This window comes from Carcharodon carcharias, chromosome 7 (genome assembly GCF_017639515.1).
Source record: "Carcharodon carcharias isolate sCarCar2 chromosome 7, sCarCar2.pri, whole genome shotgun sequence".
Taxonomy (NCBI): domain Eukaryota; kingdom Metazoa; phylum Chordata; class Chondrichthyes; order Lamniformes; family Lamnidae; genus Carcharodon; species Carcharodon carcharias.
In genome coordinates, this window is record NC_054473.1 from 63,516,731 (window position 1) to 63,535,256 (window position 18,526).

Genomic DNA, 18,526 nt, shown 5'->3' on the forward strand with positions numbered 1-18,526 from the left:
TAGCTTCAGTAGGTTGACACCTCATTTTTAGGCATGCCTGGTGCTGCTCCTGGCATGCTCTCCTGTATTCTTCATTGAAGCAGAGTTGATCCCTGGCTTGCTGGTAGTGGTAGAGTGGGCAATATGCCAGGCCATGAGGTTACAGATTGTGTTTGATTACAATTCAGCTGATGTTCAAGTGATGTTCAACAAGGAGGAGCAATGATTCATCACCTGAGGGAGGGTGATATGTGGTAATCAGCAGGAGGTTTCCTTGCCCATGTTTGACTTGATGCCATGAGATGGGATCCACAGTCAATGTTGAGGCAACTCCCTCCTGACTGTACACCACCGTGTTGCCACCTCTGCTGGGTCTGTCTTGCCAGTGGGACAGGACACACCCAGGGATGGTGATGGTGGAGTCTGGGACATCATCTGTAAGGTAGGACTCTGTGAGGATGACTATGTCAGGCTGTTTCTTGACTAGGCTGTGAGACAGCTCTCCCAGTTTTGGCACTAGCCCCCAGATGTTTGTCAGGAGGACCTTGCAGGGTCAACAGGGCTGCACTTGCCGTTGTCGTTTCTGATGCCTTGGTTGATGTTGGCTGGTCTGTCCAGTTGCATTCCTTTTTTGTGGCTTTGTGTTGGTTCATTACAACTGAGTGGCTTGCTAGGACATTTAAGAGTCAATTGCTGTGGGTCTGGAGACATATGCAGGTAAGGACGACAGATTTCCTTCCCTAAAGGGCATTAGTGAACCAGATGGGTTTTTTTTATGACAACAATCGTTCCATGCCATCATTAGACTTTTAATTGTATTGAATTCAAATTTCACTATCTGCCATGGCTGGATTTGAATCCGGGTCCCCAGACCATTACCCTGGGTCTTTGGATTACTAGTCCAGCGACCATACCAAGACGCCATCACCTTCCCCCAAATCCCAGTGCTCTTGCATTTGGCTTTACTGGTCCCAGGCGAAATGAACAAAGTTGTGTGCCTTTGCGAAGATGGTGTCCATGACCTCCTGGATGGATTTGTGGGTGGAGGCTTCCGATATCCCACAGAGGTCACCTGTGGAGTCCTGAAAGCAGCCACTGTGTAAGAATTGAGCACCGCAGTCACTTTCACGGCCGCTGGCAGTGGATGCCCTCCATGACCCAATGACACGAAATCCTGCAGCAGGTGGCAGATGTGACTGACTAATTCCCTTGACATGTGCAGTCTTTGGCGACACTGGTTCTTGGCCATCTGCAGGAATGAAAGATGGATTCTACAGACCCTGGGTCTAGCTAGGTGGCGACCTGAGACTGCTTGCAGTGGCTCTTCAGTAACGTGTGCAGGAGCTATGGGCTTCCCCTTCTTCCTGAGGGTGCTGTCTCTCCCTCTGCCTAGCCAGGCACCTCGGTCACTCTGTTCTCCTTTGTCTCCGCTCTCTGTAAGCCATGAGGCATAGAGCTCCATTACCAGGCTCCATGCTCCTGATGTACTCCTCCTGAAGAATGAAAGAGAGAGACATGTGTGTTAGCTTAGGTATAAGAACCTCTCTTGGTTAAGTCTGAAAACCCCTTAACCCATCCCGGAGAGTGCTGGCCGCCACTTGGATGGCTTGAGTTTAGTGTGCTGCATGGTTACCCAGAACTCCACCCAATTCTGCCCCACTCCACCTGACTGATTGGCAGCAGCTTTGGCTACTGGACTGCATACTGTGCTCTCAGCACAGGTGCAGAAATTCTCCTAACCTGCACTGGAAGGCTGCGCTGTTAGTTTGAACCATGAGAGACTGGTCCAGGCCTGAATGAAGGCATTGCAAGGGGCAGTGAGCACCTCCACCACCTGGTGGTACCTTCGAGCCTCTGCATTGCTTGAGTGGGCAAAAAAGCTAGAGGCCCGACTCCAAGCATGTCAATGGACTGGGTCTGAACTGTCTCAGCTGCAGAGGAATGGTCACTTTATACAAGGTTTTGTTAATGCTTGGCCACTTCCCACTCCCTACCAACCCTGCACCTGCTTGTGCACCAGCATCAGCCGCAGGGCAGCCCCGGTGCCCCCACCCCACCAAAGTCACCTCAACCGCAGTGCAGCCCTTGCCCACCACCCAAATTGCCTCAACCACAGAGTATCCCTTGCCCCCTCCTCCAAGTCACCTCAACTGCAGGGCAGCCCTTGCCACAGCACTGCACTGTTGGCCAGCTGGGAAAAAGCGACTTGCCTGTGCTCTTGCCCAAACGCATCTCAACTTTGAAGGCCAACAGGCGACTCTCGGGAGCGCTGCGCAACGTTACTGTGCACTCACCTCCATTTTCCCTCTGAAGCCCAACTTGCCAGGTGCATGCCTTATATATGCTGTTGTGAATCACACCAATGTGCTTGGATCCTCCAGCATAGGGGATGGTTCCAGCGAGCTGAGCTTATAATGATACGCAGATGTATTACAATGAAGTTCCCAATGTCTGACAGTGGGAAATGTGGCCCGCCATTGATGGACAGAGCAGATGATTACAAACTGGTTTCATGATGTCGTGAAACCAATTTTTGGTCCTCTTCTCACCATATTGTCTGCTCACATTGCCACCAATGGGCACAGAAAATTCTGCCTTATGTACTCCTATGTAATATGGAATATGAGTGGTGGTTGATAGAGATTGCTGGAAGGTGAGCGAAAGCGAGTTCAGTTGTAAGAATATGGAATTTGAGGATTCGTTCACTGACTCTGATCACTCATATGAAGTCAATAAACTTCTTGAGGTACTGTATCCAGGTTCTCAGGGCTACACTATGGGCATTGACCACAATGGCTAGCTGCTCCCACTGCCTTTACAGTATTTGTCTGCGGGGGGGGCCTTCTGGTTTCCTGTGGATTGAGAACCTCTTACCTCCTGTTCAACCTCTGAACCAAGGCCTCCAAGTGCTGCATCAGAGAACCATGCTCTCTGTTACGTTGTGCCATTCTTCTATCTTTCCAATCTCATATTCTTTGAAAGTTTTGCAGTGCCTGCTTCAGCCAAAATGCAGCTCCTCTTTCAGAGATGCACTCTAGCTTTAAGCAGTGCGGGTTTTTTAATTCATGGGGTGTGGGTGATGCTGGCTAGGCCAACATTTATTGCCCATTCCTAATTGCCCTTGAGAAGGTGATGGTGTGTGCCTCCTTGAACCGCTGCAGTCCATGTGGTGTAAGTACACCTACAGTGCTGTTAGGTGGGCATTCCAGGGTTTTAACCCAGCGATAGTGAAGGGACGGTGATTTCCAAGTCTGGATGTTGTGTGGCTTGGAGGGGAAATTCCAGGTGGTGGTGATCCCATGTGCCTGCTGCACAGCAACTTCACAATTTTGCTCCCTCTGCTCAGGCATGCAGTCACTCACCAGTTTGTTTAGCGTTAACTGCGTGTTACAATCATGCAAATGAGGAGGCAACACACAGTTTGCATGCTGCCTGCATCAGAATGATTGGGTGCATGTTATCTGGGTCTGTTTTCAGATCTATCCAATCTTGCCCCCGCTAAAGCTCATGGCCACCAATATCGCAATGCTATTTGTGGGTCCTTGTATGCAAATGGGCCGCTGCATTTCCTACATTACAACAGTGACTATATTTGAAAAGTATTCCATTGGCTATCAGGCACTTTATGATTTCCTGAAATCTGCCACATAAATGCAAGTTTAATCCAAAATTAAATTCCAAACATTTATTCACAGTGAAACTTAAAACCATAACAATATAATATCACGTAAAGAAATCACATGAATTTGATCAGCAATCAAGTGCAGTAAACGGCATTTTCTACTTACTCAATTGGTACTTAAGCAAATAACCGGTAAGAATGCCATTAGGTTTTGTCGGAGGTCCCCACATCAGAGTCACAGAGTTTTTAGCAAAGTTTGCAATTTGCAGAAAAGCAGGTTGCTCAGGGACTGTCAGACAAAGAAACGTAAAACATACTTTTAAATTATGGTTTTCAGTCTGTATTTTTTACATTAAGAAAGGAAAGACATTGCAAATCTTAATCCCCAAAATATTTTCATGTCTGGATCAAAACCTGAGAAAATATGATTGTGTCAAAAGTAACAATTTTTCCAGATATGAAGTTCAACCTGATTAGCTTATTTGTGCTAATGCTTACAATTCCAAATATTGCCTTTGCTTTGAACAGTAGGAAATTATTTGTTGCATTAAAACATGGCACACTTACGAATTCAATAAATAATCCCATTAACACTGCCTTTATGACATGAATTAACTCCCTAATTGACTGTGATGAGATTATTTTGTTATTATTAACAACATAAATCCAGCAATTTCATGACACACAGTGGGAACATTTATCATAAGATGGTATTTTTGGGGGGTTTTGGCATGGTTAATGCCCGAGTGTTGTAAGCCATCCAGCAATTTGCAGAGAATTGGAACTTGTGGTATATCTCTTCTTCGTGACAAATTTCTGGGTATTTTGCTCATTAATAATGGTGTGCATCATTAATTCACCATTACTTTTCCAGCAATTGCTGGGCCAATATATTTTTAATGAACCAATGCCTTCTCAACCAGTTGTTTTGATTAAATATTAATTCATTAATTTTAGATGCTAACAGACATCAAAGTGCAAAGTTGATATTGGGGTTTAAAGCCATCACTGGGGAGGGAGAGGTAATTTGATAAAGCATTGCTTTCACAGCTACATTGGACAAACTGTGATTAAACTGAATTATTTTCTTCCTGTTTTGAAGTACTTGGAAGACGGCACATTTATACAAAGCCTTTAGCACTAAATTATGAAGCAGTTAGTGACACACATACGAGATCCCCAGCTCTCTAGTAAACAATCCTCAAATTAAACCATGTAGGCCATAATGAAACAATCCATTTCCCTGAGAGTATGGTGTTTCTTTCAGTACGGTCACTTCTTAATGGTTTTATTTGTTGGGAGTCATTCTGGTTGGATAACTGTTCCCGTTTTGAGAGAATGTACTAGTTGTAAGGTGCTTAGATTTTACAATCAGGCATACTCTCAATGGGATAGTTGAACAGTGAGAGAAAAGCATATGGCTGGTCTTTCATAAGTTATCCAGACATATATTATTCTTACATGGGATGAAAATATCACTGGCAAGGCCAGCATTTGTTGTCCATCCATAACGTTGGTGAAGTGCCAACATTGAAAATGCCTGTAATGGGAAGTTCACGTATTGGTGGATAGGAAATTTGGTACTGCTGCAATACTCCAATCCAGAAGGACATATGCAACACCCCCTCCCCTTCCACTGCGGCAGAGGATCTAAGGCAACTTGTTGTCCTTTCCATGAAGGCTCAGTGGCTGCCATAAAGGTTCGGAGCCTCAGGTCAAATAGGGAACTTCTTCTGGCTTCCACAGGCTTGGGGATTAGTAAGGGCGAACCTTTGAAAAAGGATTTCATTGATCCATTTGGTGCCAGTAGCTCTGCTTTCATATCAATTACTAGCTATAATGATGCAGTGTCCAACAGCAGGCCATGGCTGTCTTTCAAGATTACAAAACATTCAGGCCCTCCTAGCACCCCTGTCTAATGCATTGGGCCGAATCTTCCGAGGAGTGGCAATCACTGTCGGAATGCCACTCTACTCAAATTTTTTTGCATAGTGCTGGAGTTCCACATTCCTGGCCCGGACTGCCTTCACGCTGGATCATCTGAAATGCTGAGCATACGTGTTCTCGGAATCACTCTTCATCATCAGGGGAAGACAAGCCATGCCCCCTTTTTACTGCATGAGCTGCCGTACTTTACCAAGTCTTCATTCAGAAAAGCTTTGGGACAATAAATAGCTTCTCAATATGTTAGTAAATAAGTGTGAATGAAGTAAGTGGGTAGGGTGCCAGCAGGTGGCAGGGTGGTAAAGTGACAGAGTGATAAGTTGCAGGTGGCAGGATGGGTAGAGTGCCAGGAGGGTGGGTAGGTCAGGTGGTGAGGTCAGGCCAGGTCAGGAGGGGGTCAGAGGGTCAAGATATCAGATGGTCAAGGGTGAGTTCGCTCCAAAGCCTTTGGGGGGTGGGGGTCAGTAGTGTGTTGGGAGTTCATTTGTATAGTTACTCAGAAATTAGGTGTGGAGTTTTCCTGCCTAACTTTTCCTGGGTAAATATCCAGTTAAGTGAGTCAGAACCCTTCAAAGTCTCTGGCTCTAACTTAGAGTTGGAAACTTTGTTGGAGGGTTATGGATGCAGGGGAATTGTCCATCAGAAGTTAAACTTCCCACCAATTCCCGTGGAGTCCTTGCATTGGGACTTCCAAAGGGTCCCGTCGCACATCTTCTGGGGTACCTTTGGCGTAAGACCATCTGGAAGATCTGGGCAAATATATGTGGAAAGTTAGGCTATCCCTACAGTTATGGAATGTGCAGACTGAGTACCTGGTCCATCTTACAACACAGTTGCCAGGGAGCAAAGGCCACCTCAATCCCAAGACTCTCATGAATGCACAGCATCTTTTCCTGCCTTACACACTTACTATTGAGGTGGTATTCACAGTAAAACATTGGAATGTGTCACTCACTGCTACCATAGCTGAGAACCATGGAAGTAATAAAATAGATGCTTATATGACATCTAAGGTTATTAGAAGTTGCACTAACGTTTCAGCTTTGAAGTACTCCGAAGATGCATGTTATTAACTGCTTCATAATTTAGTGGTAAAGGCCCAGGGATCCCTAGCTCTGTAGTAAATGATCCTCAAATTAAGCAATGTTTGCTATAATGAAAAAGTCTATTTTCCAGACAGTGCCTTTGCTAGAGTTTTGTCACATGTTTGAATGGCTATCATGAATAAATTTAGAAGTTATATTGAAGAGTTTAACAATGCAGGTGTATACTTGTGGAGCACACCATGCCATTATAACATGGAGGGCAAATGTTGATTGCATAATGGATCATTTTAAAAAGATTTCATGATAGCTCGCTCAGTATCAAGTATTGTCTGGTATCATCCAGCATTGCTAGTGTCAAATGAACTGAACGTTTAGAGAGTGGTATCCTTTCGGATTTGTGCAGGTAGTGTCTTTATGCAAAGGGAAAGCTTATAGCCATGTGGGTACAATTTATAATTACCTGGATCATTGGGAATCCTAATACTCTATAAAAATTCGATACCCTTCGCAAGTTGTTGTGTTACCAGTAGGGAAAGAGGTGGAATTGGCTGATTCAACAAACAAGGCATCAATGACTTGCTTAATACATCAGCTGACAACTGATTAGGTTACTTTGTTGATATCTCCGGTCTAGGCAATTAGTTTTTCTTATAACAAAACACAAATGACAAATTATATAAACAGGTAAGGGTGTCATTCTGCTGAAGAAGCTATGTGATAGCATGAGTACTGAAATACTTTTCTTTTGAAGGACTTTCTCCTTTCTCTGTTCATAGCTAATATGAAGCCCCAGTTTTGCCGAGCCTGTTCTTTATTTGGTGTAGCAGTAGAATCTCTTATCTTGGCTTAAATCTGCCACTTTTCCTTACAGTAGTGACCAGAGTTTTACATAATATTTTGTGCCAATTAGTGCATCAGCAGTATGGTGTCTCAAAATGAAGACAAGTGTATTTTCTCAGGCGTTAAGATTTATACAACTCTTTTTCTGATGCTGGTGTTGTCTGTGAAAAGGTCTAATGTAAAGACTTGTCTCACATTTGCAACAATAAGGAATAAGCAATAACCAAATTGAAAGATATTAAAGAATTTGTGTTACATGGATTACGTTGTTGCTGCACCTTAATTAAACTAATTGTACCTCCCAAAACAACGTTGTACAACCTGTAATGCCTATCCCATGGTTATCTCCAACATCTGCAGCAGAGAAGGACATAGTGTTCAGACTACATTTTGATATATTACTATATTTCCAGCTAAACTGCAGCAGACTGAAGGACTGGAATGCCATCATTATCCTGTTTCACTTGCCTTTTCAAAGACAGTCACTTACTCTAACTCAATCCCATTGAGTATTTAGCAAACTCAGTCTCAAAACTGATTAAAGGGGTTTGCTGATCTTCAGGAAGTATGATTTTGACTTTGCATGTCCTTCTCTATTTCAACTGGTAATGTAACACTGGCAGCCAAATTCAAATTGTTCACGACCACTCCATTGATACTTGCTCCATTAGTTTCCATATCTTCACTTGGTTCAGTCATAAAATGATCAAAAATATACTGAAGCGATAAGGAAAAACAAACTATTCAATTCTTTCAGCTCTATTGGCTTGTTCATTCAGACCATGATATGGTTGGGAGCTATGTTTATATGCAGAATCATCTGGAATAGTTCTTCGTGACAGGCTGCATAATATGTAAAATACAATATGTAAAGCACCATTATCCCCTCTTGAACTCTATTATCTATTTTTTTAAGAGTAATACTAATAGGTATTCCAAAGAAATTATTTTATCTCCTGTTTTGTAGCACAATTGCAAGGGGAATGGTCAACACGTATCCTCAAGGTAACTGCATTATTCAGTGATGTCCTAAATCTGATCCAATATAATTTTCATTTCTGCATGTGTTACATACAAATTGTCATAATTCTTTATAAAAGAAATATGTTTAACAAAGGGCTCAAAAGTTGTACATAATACTATAAATTATTGTTTATAAGAGGTTCTATTGTATCCATATATGATAATTTGATGTGCAACAACTTCAAAGAAATTGTATGATATTTAATTTTGTTAAACCTTTTATAATTGATATTGTAGGAGGCTAATGCCTTACCTCCTTCTGGGGTCTTGAAATGAATGGAACCACTTTGTGGCCCATCGCCTTTTCTATTAAAGACCATCACAATCAGACCATATTCACTGTAGGGTTCTAGACCTGGAACCATTCCATGACTGCGTTGTCCATTAAAAGTAAGGACATGTTTCTCAACATATCGTTTTCTCCTCTCCAATAAACTTTTTATTTTCCAGTAGACAATCTGTAACAGTAAAAAAAAATGTTACCTGTAAATTAGCTGTCTTAGAAAAACAAGCACACTGCACAATAAATGAACTACAAAGCAATTACACATATAAAAGTGAAGGGGCAAGGATGAAGTACATCCAAAAAGTCTATTGTTTGGGCAAGTCTATAGTTCACATTGACAATCTATTTAATTTAATACAATATATTTTTAAATGTGATTCCTTCTCAATGTTTCTGGTAATAGCATGGGTTTTGTCATCAGCTGTTGAGGAATGGTGATTGCTGTTCACCTGGAAAAAAAGTAGCCCACAACGTTGTTCTAGTACACAGTCTCCTTTCTGACATTAGTTTACATTTGGTGTCTTCCTCAAATGGGGCTGTGGCTTTCAGGTAGAGGGAAGGTAGCAGAGGTCAACCAGCCAATCAGATTGGAGAATTCTCATGCATGGCAAAGCAACAATAAAATGCAGGAAGTATAAATTATGTTTATATCATTGTACAAAAAGTGAAATCAAGATTGGGGCACACAGGGTTAAGGGAGAAACTTTCAGAGAAAAACACAACTTTTTTTGAAAAGAAAACCTGCAACATTTTAATTTTCTTCTGAGGGAATGAGATTCCACACTTCTAAAATTATTTTTTCAGATTTGGAGAGGTTGTTCAGTAGAAATTATGACTTGGTATGCCGTTTAAAACTCAGTTATTCCTGATTGAACAAACCTTAGGTTTTCCATCTATATTCGGTGCAGTAATGGCATTTAATTAGTTCACACTTGACAATAATTCCTATGTAGATCCCATCAGTGAATACTGCACCAGGGCATGCTGTGGAGAAGCAGGCTATCACTGACAGCACCTTTCGCGTTTCCAAATTTAACAGCACTTGTGTAGATGCTAGAAGTTGCTGTAAGTTTTATCCAGCAATATCAGTGGATGCCGACAGCCTCACAATTATCACTACAGCAAATTCCTCAGGGTTTGTCTGAGTTCCTTGGGATACTGTCCTAGGCCCAACCATCTTCAGCTGCTTCATCAGTGACCCTTCTTTCATCATAAGGTCGGAAGTAGGAATGTTCACTGATGACTGCACAATGTTCAGCACCATTTGCGACTCCTCAGATACTGAAGCAGTCCATGTCCAAATGCAGAAAGTCGTGGACAATGTCCAGGCTTGGGTTGACAAGTGGCAAGTAACATTCGTGCCAGGCAATGACCACTTCCAACAAAAAAGAATCTAACCATCAACCCTTGACGTTCAATGGCATTACCATCACTGAATCTCCCTCTATCAACATCCTGGGGGTTGCCATTCTCCAGAAACTGAACTGGACTAGCCACGTAAATACTGTGGCTACAAGTGCAGATCAGAGGCTAGGAATTCTGTGGTGAGTAACTCACTTCCTGACTCCCCAAAACCTGTGCACCATCTACAAGGCACAGGTCAGGAATGTGATGGAATACTTTCCTCTTGCCTAAATGAGTGCAACTCCAACAACAGTCAAGAAGCTTGACATGGTTCAGGGAAAAGCAGCCCACTTGATTGGCACCCTATCTGCAAACATTCATCCCCTCCACCACCAATGCGCTGTTACAGCAGTGTGGACCATCTACAAAAGGCACTGCAGGAATTCACCAAGTGTCCTTTGATGGAACCTTCCAAACCCATGACCGTTACCATCTATAAGGATGAGGGCACAGATAGATGGGAACACCACCACCTGGCAGTTCCCTTTTAAGTCACTCAACATCCTGACTTGGAAATATATTGCCGTTCCTTCACTATCAATATCCTAGAACTCCCTTTCTAACAGCACTGTGGATGTACCTACACCACATGGACTGCAGTGGCAGCTCACCACCACCTTCTTAAGGGCAATTAGGGATGGATAATAAATGCCAGCCTAGCCAGCAATGCCCACATTCCATGAATGAATTTTTAAAAGTTATGATTGACAATAGAAGAAAGTTCATAACAAATAAACGTGTGACCAGCATAGATATTGCACAACAATTAACATGAAGGCCAAGAGTTTCCACTTCAGCCGGAATTGGTGACCTGAGCTCAAACTGCGCCAGTTTTCATAAGCGTTTCTTTTTGCTCACACTTCTGCTCAACTTATTTGCCTATCACCAATATATTTCTGTAATTATATTTAAGAGTAAAACGTAGTGCAGTTTATTAATACAGCTGGAAATGAGTTTATCACAAAAAAAATAGCATTTTAATTTTAGTCCACTGTCTGTGAGCGACCTGATTTTTAATTACGGAAAATAACTTTAAAATAAACCAAACAGAGCCATTTACCATTTTTTAAAAATATGCATATTGTATATAAATGTATATTTTCACATAGCGAGTGGTTAGGATCTGGAATGCACTGCCTGAGAGTGTGGTGGAGGTAGATAAAATTGTGGTTTTCAAAAGGGAATTGAGTAAGCACCTGATGAGAAAAAAATTGCAGGGTTATGGAGAACGGGTGGGAGTGTGGGACTATCTAAATCGCTCTTGCATAAAGTCAGTACAGGCTTGAAGCCGAATAGTCTCTTCCTATGCTGTAACTGTCCTATAATTCTATGATTTAAAATCTTTTTGCCAAAAAAATCTTTTTGCACATTTTTATGCCTAGGAAAAAAATGTTTAATGTTAAGAGCCTCCTTGAAAACCTGCAAATGGTACAGATTAGCAAAAGTGTTCAATGTGGAGGCAGGGTCAGTTTTGAGGGCAAGGTCTGCTTCCGGAGTAATTTTTTTTTAAGCCAGCATATAAGATTAGAAACTCAAGTTGTGCAGGCCGTAATTTGCACTGAACATAAAGTGTGCTTAAAATTCTTTACTTTTTTGTGCTGATTTGTTCAATTTTGGCCAAGCTAGTGGAATCTCCAGTCCCTCATGCTTTATCCCCCCAGTTTTCTCCCCAAGACTTCAAGCCTTTCAGTCTGTAGGGTTTGACATTACACTTGCTAAGGATGGGCAGATTAGGCCCACGAGATGCAAATTTATTATATAATAGGTTGCACAAACTAACAGCATTTGTGAAGAAATTGACCATCAAGTCTCCCCTGCCTTTAACCCTAAGAATTTATATGTTGGTGATTGTCTTACATATACCTACATAACATAACATAGAAATGTATATTCCACAGTGTAATTTGAAAGAAAAGCATTGCTTGAAAGAAGATCCTGCCTTTGCAGCAATTTATGGCCTCAATTAAACCTGGAAATCCATGAGTTACTGCCCAATTTGTCCTGCTCCTCCACTAATTTTGCTACGCTGGTATCTCACAGATAGATTCAGCATTTATACAAGAAGTAGGTGAGGTTGCAGTACTCACCCACTAGATACCTACAAAACACACCAGGAAAAGTTAGGGTTCTTGCTTTCAGGGTATAAGTGAATTTTAACTCTGTGGTCAGTCTTCAAGGTATTGATACAAAGCTCCTAAATACTGTGGGAGGCTTATTCCTACAGAATTTAATTGCTGTTGGAGATTTTTTATAAAAAAATTAATTTATTTTTGCTTTTTCTGTATGTCTCTTTTATGTTTCAATCTCTCTTAATCATGTCTGTTTTTCCCTCTCTTTATTTCACTTTCTGCACAATTTTATATTAAATATTCTAATTTAGGCTTCCAGGTTTAAATCTGTGAGGACTAATTTAGATAACCCCTGAAAATGGGTGTGAAGATCACAGTGCATGATTAAGCCATGGCTATTCATTGTAATGCAGACAGCACGACAACTTGGTACTGCCTGGCATTTGAATGATTGCTGCATGTCACCTCTAGTTCCTTGCTGCTCCCTAAATTTCTGTGTTCTCCTCTTTTGCAAAGAGTGAAAGTAGGGCAATATTTTGAGTGGATAGATACGTTGAGGGTCACTGAGTTATAGATGCGACATTGAAGGTGAGTGTGTATGGTGAGATGGGGACGTGCGCATGTGCAAAGACAGAGAGAAATGGGTGCATCTGCAAATTGCTATCAGTTGTTAGTGCTACAGTAGGTTTAAGAAGACAGGGTGAGGGAGGCTGGGGTTAGACACACATAAAATCTGCCATTACATCTTTTCTGATCTGATTAGGTCATTAAACATCTGCCACACTGCATCCAGAAATGTGGCTTCATACTCCTCTCCATAACTTCTGTGCAATATCCAACTATGTCTTCTTGTTCTCTGAAGTAGGTTCCTGCTTCTGTTACAGGGATGGGAATCTCCCCAGGGGCCCTTGCAGACCACAAAAGACTAGGGAGGCATCAGTGAAACAAGGCACTGCCTTCTAAAATTGAGAATTCATTGCTGCAGTGTCTTCCTATGTTTAAACACTTGGACAATTCTTCAGCTTCCATCCTTGCAGGATCCTGTTAAATACTCATCTAGTTCACTCACATAAATTAGTCAGGAAATCCGGATGTCAGACGCTAATTCAATGGTTGGCTTAAAAAGCCACTGACAAACACTCTGCCAGAAATTTTGCATTCCTCATGTGCTGTTGGGCTCCCAAATATCAATGTGTCAAATACTTAACATACAGTCCTGTGTATCTCTGGGAGGGCTGATCAATCTGCGTGGTTGAGTGGCTCGCTATTTCTTGCCCAGCTCACTGGCATCATAGATGCCCTGTTGATGGCAGTGTACTGAAACAGGCACAAATTAGAGAAAGTCTGTGAACTAAAGGCAGCAAAACACTTTGTGGGCAGCCATCAGTGAGCTGAATGATGAGTTCCTTCCTTGATTACTGACCGCAAAATCTGGAGAAATGCATATACAAAGACTGCATTCAACTTGCTGATTCACAGCACTGGGCAAAAATATTTAATTCAAACCCAGCTTTAGTTCTTTAATAAATCCTCAGTGGTTTCTCATTGGAGGTTTTATAGCCACTCTCCTTATATTTGATGTGTATTTCTTAATTCATCAGATTCTGATTTGCTATTGCTTTATTAAAGTCAGGCAGTTGCAACAGGTGTTATAGAATAGAAATTAATATTAAATATTGAAAGTCAATAGTGCTATTATAGATTATAAAGACATTAGTGCATGGATTGGTGGAGGAAATGGGATTAGCTGAGTTGCTCTGGCAAAGACCCTGTATGAATACAATGGGCCAAATGGTCTTCTTCTGCAGTAACCATTCCATGGGGTGGAATGGTCCCAGATCTGCACTAAATGCAGTAGTGAGCAGGAAAAAGGATGTTTTATCCACTGGCCGCAATGCTGGCTTTTCATGTCATATTGTCCCAATCCAACTCATTAATCATGCATTCTCAGTGAACATGCCGGGTCGCTGGTGGGTGCGCTCTCTTTCACCCGCCCTACTGTCATATCAGGCCTTCAGTAAACCAGGCGCCATATTTAAAGGCTGCCCCTGCACAGAGCCAGCACTCTTCAAGGGATAGGAAGATGCAGTAAACTACTGGTTGCCAAAGGGAGGAAACATGCTGCCCCCAGATTTAGTAACGCCTCCCTTGAGCACCGACTGAATGCAGTGAAGACCCACCATGATGTCTTCTACCACCACTCTGGGTGAAGGCCAGCAAGCAAGGTCACCAATCCAGCATGGGAGGTGGTGGCAGTGGTGGTCAGCGTCAACGCCTTGTAAAAGGGGACAGCCATCCAGTGCCGTAACAGCATGAATGGTCTCATCTGTTCCACCAGCGTAAGTCATTCCTCTCATCACTCTCAACTCTCACAATCCCAAACTCATTATACATCCACAAAGATCTCACACCTGAAGGGACAACACCACTAACTCTCACACACACCCTCACATCTCCATCAGGCTCACATCCTCTTGAGCTTGTGTCCTCATCCATCCATGGCTCCGCTCACCCCACAAACATTCTATGCTGTACCATGTGTCCTGATCACACTCTCTCCATCTGTTTTCATGCAGGAAAAGCTGGCTCACAACAGCAGGGGGAGGTCCCAGGTGGGGTGGAGTGGCCCACATCAGGCCTCTCACTCACTTTGAGGAGGTTTCCATCACGCTGCCTGGTGGACCATGCTGCAGTCTACAGTGAACATCCACGTGAGGATCCTGTACCACATCATCCCTCTCTCAATGCAAATGTTAGTGCTCTCTCTCCTGATTTTGACTCTGCTGCCATGAATCAATCACCTCTACTTTGGTTCATAGGGAGCTCTGCCAAGTGATCGACACCCTCAGCCAGCCAGTCCCTCAGCTCCATCCATGTCCTCACCTCCAGCCAAGAGGACTCCTCCTCCAATGAAAAGCTGGAAATAAATAGCCTGAAAGACCCGTCACAGCGCTCATCCCCACCCTATACCAGCACAGAGACACAAACCTCGGTGGGACCTAGATCTAGAGCAGGCCAGGTTCACAACCCTGGCAGTAACCACAAGGACACACATGTGTCTGCAGCAGGAGGAGGCAGGTTCTTGCGAGCTCTTGGCACTCGGAGGATTGCGGAGGAAGAGGCATCTGTGAGGCCCAAGTCAGATGACTAGCCTCTGGATTTGGCCTTCCAACTCATTGTGGAGAGTCAGCAGAAGATGTGGGAACATCTTGCAGAGCTGTTGGAAGGTGCATCTGCCTGCTCTCTGATGAACTGGTGCCCACATGTGCATGTACGGAGGTCTCCATGGGAAGGATGGTGGACACCATGGAGACCCTGGTCCAGCAGAATGTGGAGATGCGTGCAGGCCTGCACTGCACGGCAGGAGCCATGGACGAGTTCCTACATTGGCAACGCAAGAGAGAAACGGGGCACCTCAACGTCTCCCCCAGATGTTCCTTCCTCTCACCTGAAGGGAAGAGGAGCGGCAGCTGCTCACCCCTGGGTTATCCATTCAGGAATCTTAGAGGCTGTCCACTCCTTCTGAGTCCCCTTTGCCTGTGACCCCCCTCAACCTTGTCCTCTCTCAACGCAGAGGGAGTAGCTGGCCCACAGGAGGATAGCCAAAGTAAGTCAGGGCCCTCAATGCCTCGGCTCTCCAGGGGACGCACGCCAAAGTAATCAGAGGCAACATGGCCAACCACTGCCCCGGCTGTCTCCATCCCTGCTGTGGATGTCAGAGCAGTACCTAGAAGTGTTAGACCTAGAAAAGTTAAAAATTTCTGATCACAATACATTTTGTCACTTAATAATTTGAAAATATATTCACTTTCACTGAATAATGTGTAATGATGTCTTTCAGCCTCATTTACAGACTTCACAAGGCTCCCCCCACCACCCTGCGTTCCCCCTCCACTAACAAGAGTAGTTTTGGAGGGAGAAGTGAGCATGTGTGACAGGGCCTTTTGGAGCTTTGTGCAAGCACAATCCCACGCATGCAGATCCTTCCTCCTTCACGCTCATCTCAATGTCCTGAGCATTTCAATGCTGCCTGCTGGGGTTCTCCTATCTGAGCTGACCCACACTCCCATGCAGCGCCTGTTCCTGCCCAACACAAGATTCCTTTCACTTTCAATTTTAGAAGCATGATACTGGTCCATTTTGTCCTCAGCTCCCCTCTCCTTTGCCCTCTCCCAGTCACCCATGTCTTTCCCCCCAATCATTGTCGACCTCCCTGGCATCACCTTCCACACCCCAACATCACCTACCAGCCAGAGCCCTTTTCTTTCCGGGATGTCCAGGTGAACATACGCATTCCCTGCCTTCCCGAGAGTCCCATCCCCACCCATATTGACCTCCCTGACCCCTTCTTTCCCACCCCCAGGGTCCGCATCTGCCTCTCAGTCACCACCAACCACCCTCACTCTAGCTTTTACCACTACTGTCGCACTCTCACCCTTCCACCCTATCGGCCCATTCTGCCCCCTCTCTTTTCTCACCATTTCCTCCTACCATGCCCCCTCTCATTTCTCTCCCTAGGAGGCTATCATCGACTCCACAGTTCCCTCCTTTGCACATTCACCTGGACATCCCACCCCTTACTCCTTTCTCCATCCAGGCTCCTACCCCCACTGCGAACTCTTTCCCTTGTCTCAACTCCTTCCCTTACACCTACTTCCCCAGTTGCCGTATTCTCCCCATTACACCCTCCTCCCCCCCATACTCCCTCCTCCACTCCCAATCTCACACCAACCCCAAGACCATTGTTACCCTGCCTCCCCGTTAATCTCACCTCACCCCCTCTGGTACACCTTCCTCTCCCAGTCAAACCTAGACCTTCCTCTCCACCCCCTGATGATCATCCATAGCAAACCATGGCCAAGACAATGATGTCCTGAAACAGACCCTCAAAGGTGACCTTCCACCTTCCACGAGTTGCTTCGTGACAGAGCCATGTCCATAAGAATCCACCCATCCAAGCAGCATGCGATGCACGTTCCTTCAGGGTCCTGTTGCTATCGGGCTCCAGCATCTTCTGCTCCTTGGATGTCCATGATGTGAGCAAGGCCCTGACGGTAAGCCCCAACCTCTGTACATTATACTTGTCAAGATGTGTTTGGCACTGGCATGTTTTCCTGCAACATGGGCGGTAAATTTGACATGGGGGGATGATTCTGGCAAGCTGAGCTTATGTATATATGCAGATGTATTAAAATGAAGTTCCAGATGTGTGGCAGCGGGAAATGTGGCCTGTCATTGATGGGCGATTGCAAACTGGTTTGATGACAGCAAGAAATCAATTTTTGACCTTCCTGCCATATTGTCCTCTCGTGCCCACCATGACGCCTGAAGCCAACAGGCATGTAAAATTCTGCCCTATGTTTCTATTAGTCCAATTAGGTATGTATATATGTAAAGTTTTCTTTATTAATTCATATAATAAATGCACCTTTGGGCAGATTCCTCCATTGCAATTGAAATAATGGTTACTTTTTGACAAAGAAATCAAGTGTAAAATATTAATTTAGTTGAATATGGAAGAATATTACACTTCAACTGGACTCAGTCTGCTGGATCCCTATCATGTGCAACCTGCCTTACCTTACAATGATTTCCTTTGTCATGTTAATACTTATTTGCCACAATGAAGCTTGCTTGTGCAGACGAGCTGCTCTTCTGTGGATCGACTCCAAATGCACTCATTCATCCTTTTAGACAGATGAAAATGCATCCATGGTTGAACTGATCGTATGTGTAATATGGACTATCCTAATTTTTCTATTTTCTCGGAAGCAGTTTTTAAACAAATAATCTGATTTTTTTTTAAGTGGTTCCAAATCCAAAATAGATCAGGAAGAACCAGAAACAATGAAACAGGCCAACAGGATGAACAAGATTACCATGAGAACAAAAATGGCAATGGTTTTCAAAATCAATTGTAAGGAAATTATACATTTGGATATTTGTAATTTTTGGGTTAATACTACAATAATAAAGTTATCCCTGTTTAATCAGTGTCTCCATTCATAACATTTGTGTTTGTTTCAGTGCAAGCTAACAAAACGCTCTGTCCAAGCAAGATAGCTGATTATGCTGGGATTGCTGCAGTCTAAGGACTAAAAAGGCATCAATTCATGGAAAGTAATCACAAGTCAGTCTTTTTTTCAGTCATTTACAAACACACCAACATGGTGACATCTATCAACAATGACAACAACAACTTGCATTTAGATCGTGTTATTGGCATATTAAAGAGTCTCAAGATGCTTCACAGGAGCACTGACAAGCCATATCTGACACAGAGACTTAAACGGCGATAGTACGAAAGATGATC

The 18,526-nt window shown here is 43.5% G+C and overlaps 1 protein-coding gene across 9 annotated transcripts in view; it reads right to left on the reverse strand.

The window, feature by feature from the left end:
* Positions 1 to 18,526, reverse strand: part of chl1b (cell adhesion molecule L1-like b) — a 727,052-nt gene that overhangs the window by 130,935 nt on the left and 577,591 nt on the right. For all 9 annotated transcript variants that reach the window (XM_041191219.1, XM_041191221.1, XM_041191227.1 and 6 more), the window contains 2 exons: positions 8,708 to 8,912; positions 3,768 to 3,890 (listed from right to left, as the gene is read on the reverse strand). In XM_041191219.1, the coding sequence (XP_041047153.1) occupies positions 3,768 to 3,890; positions 8,708 to 8,912 (328 nt within the window). The remainder of the gene's footprint in view (positions 1 to 3,767; positions 3,891 to 8,707; positions 8,913 to 18,526) is intronic.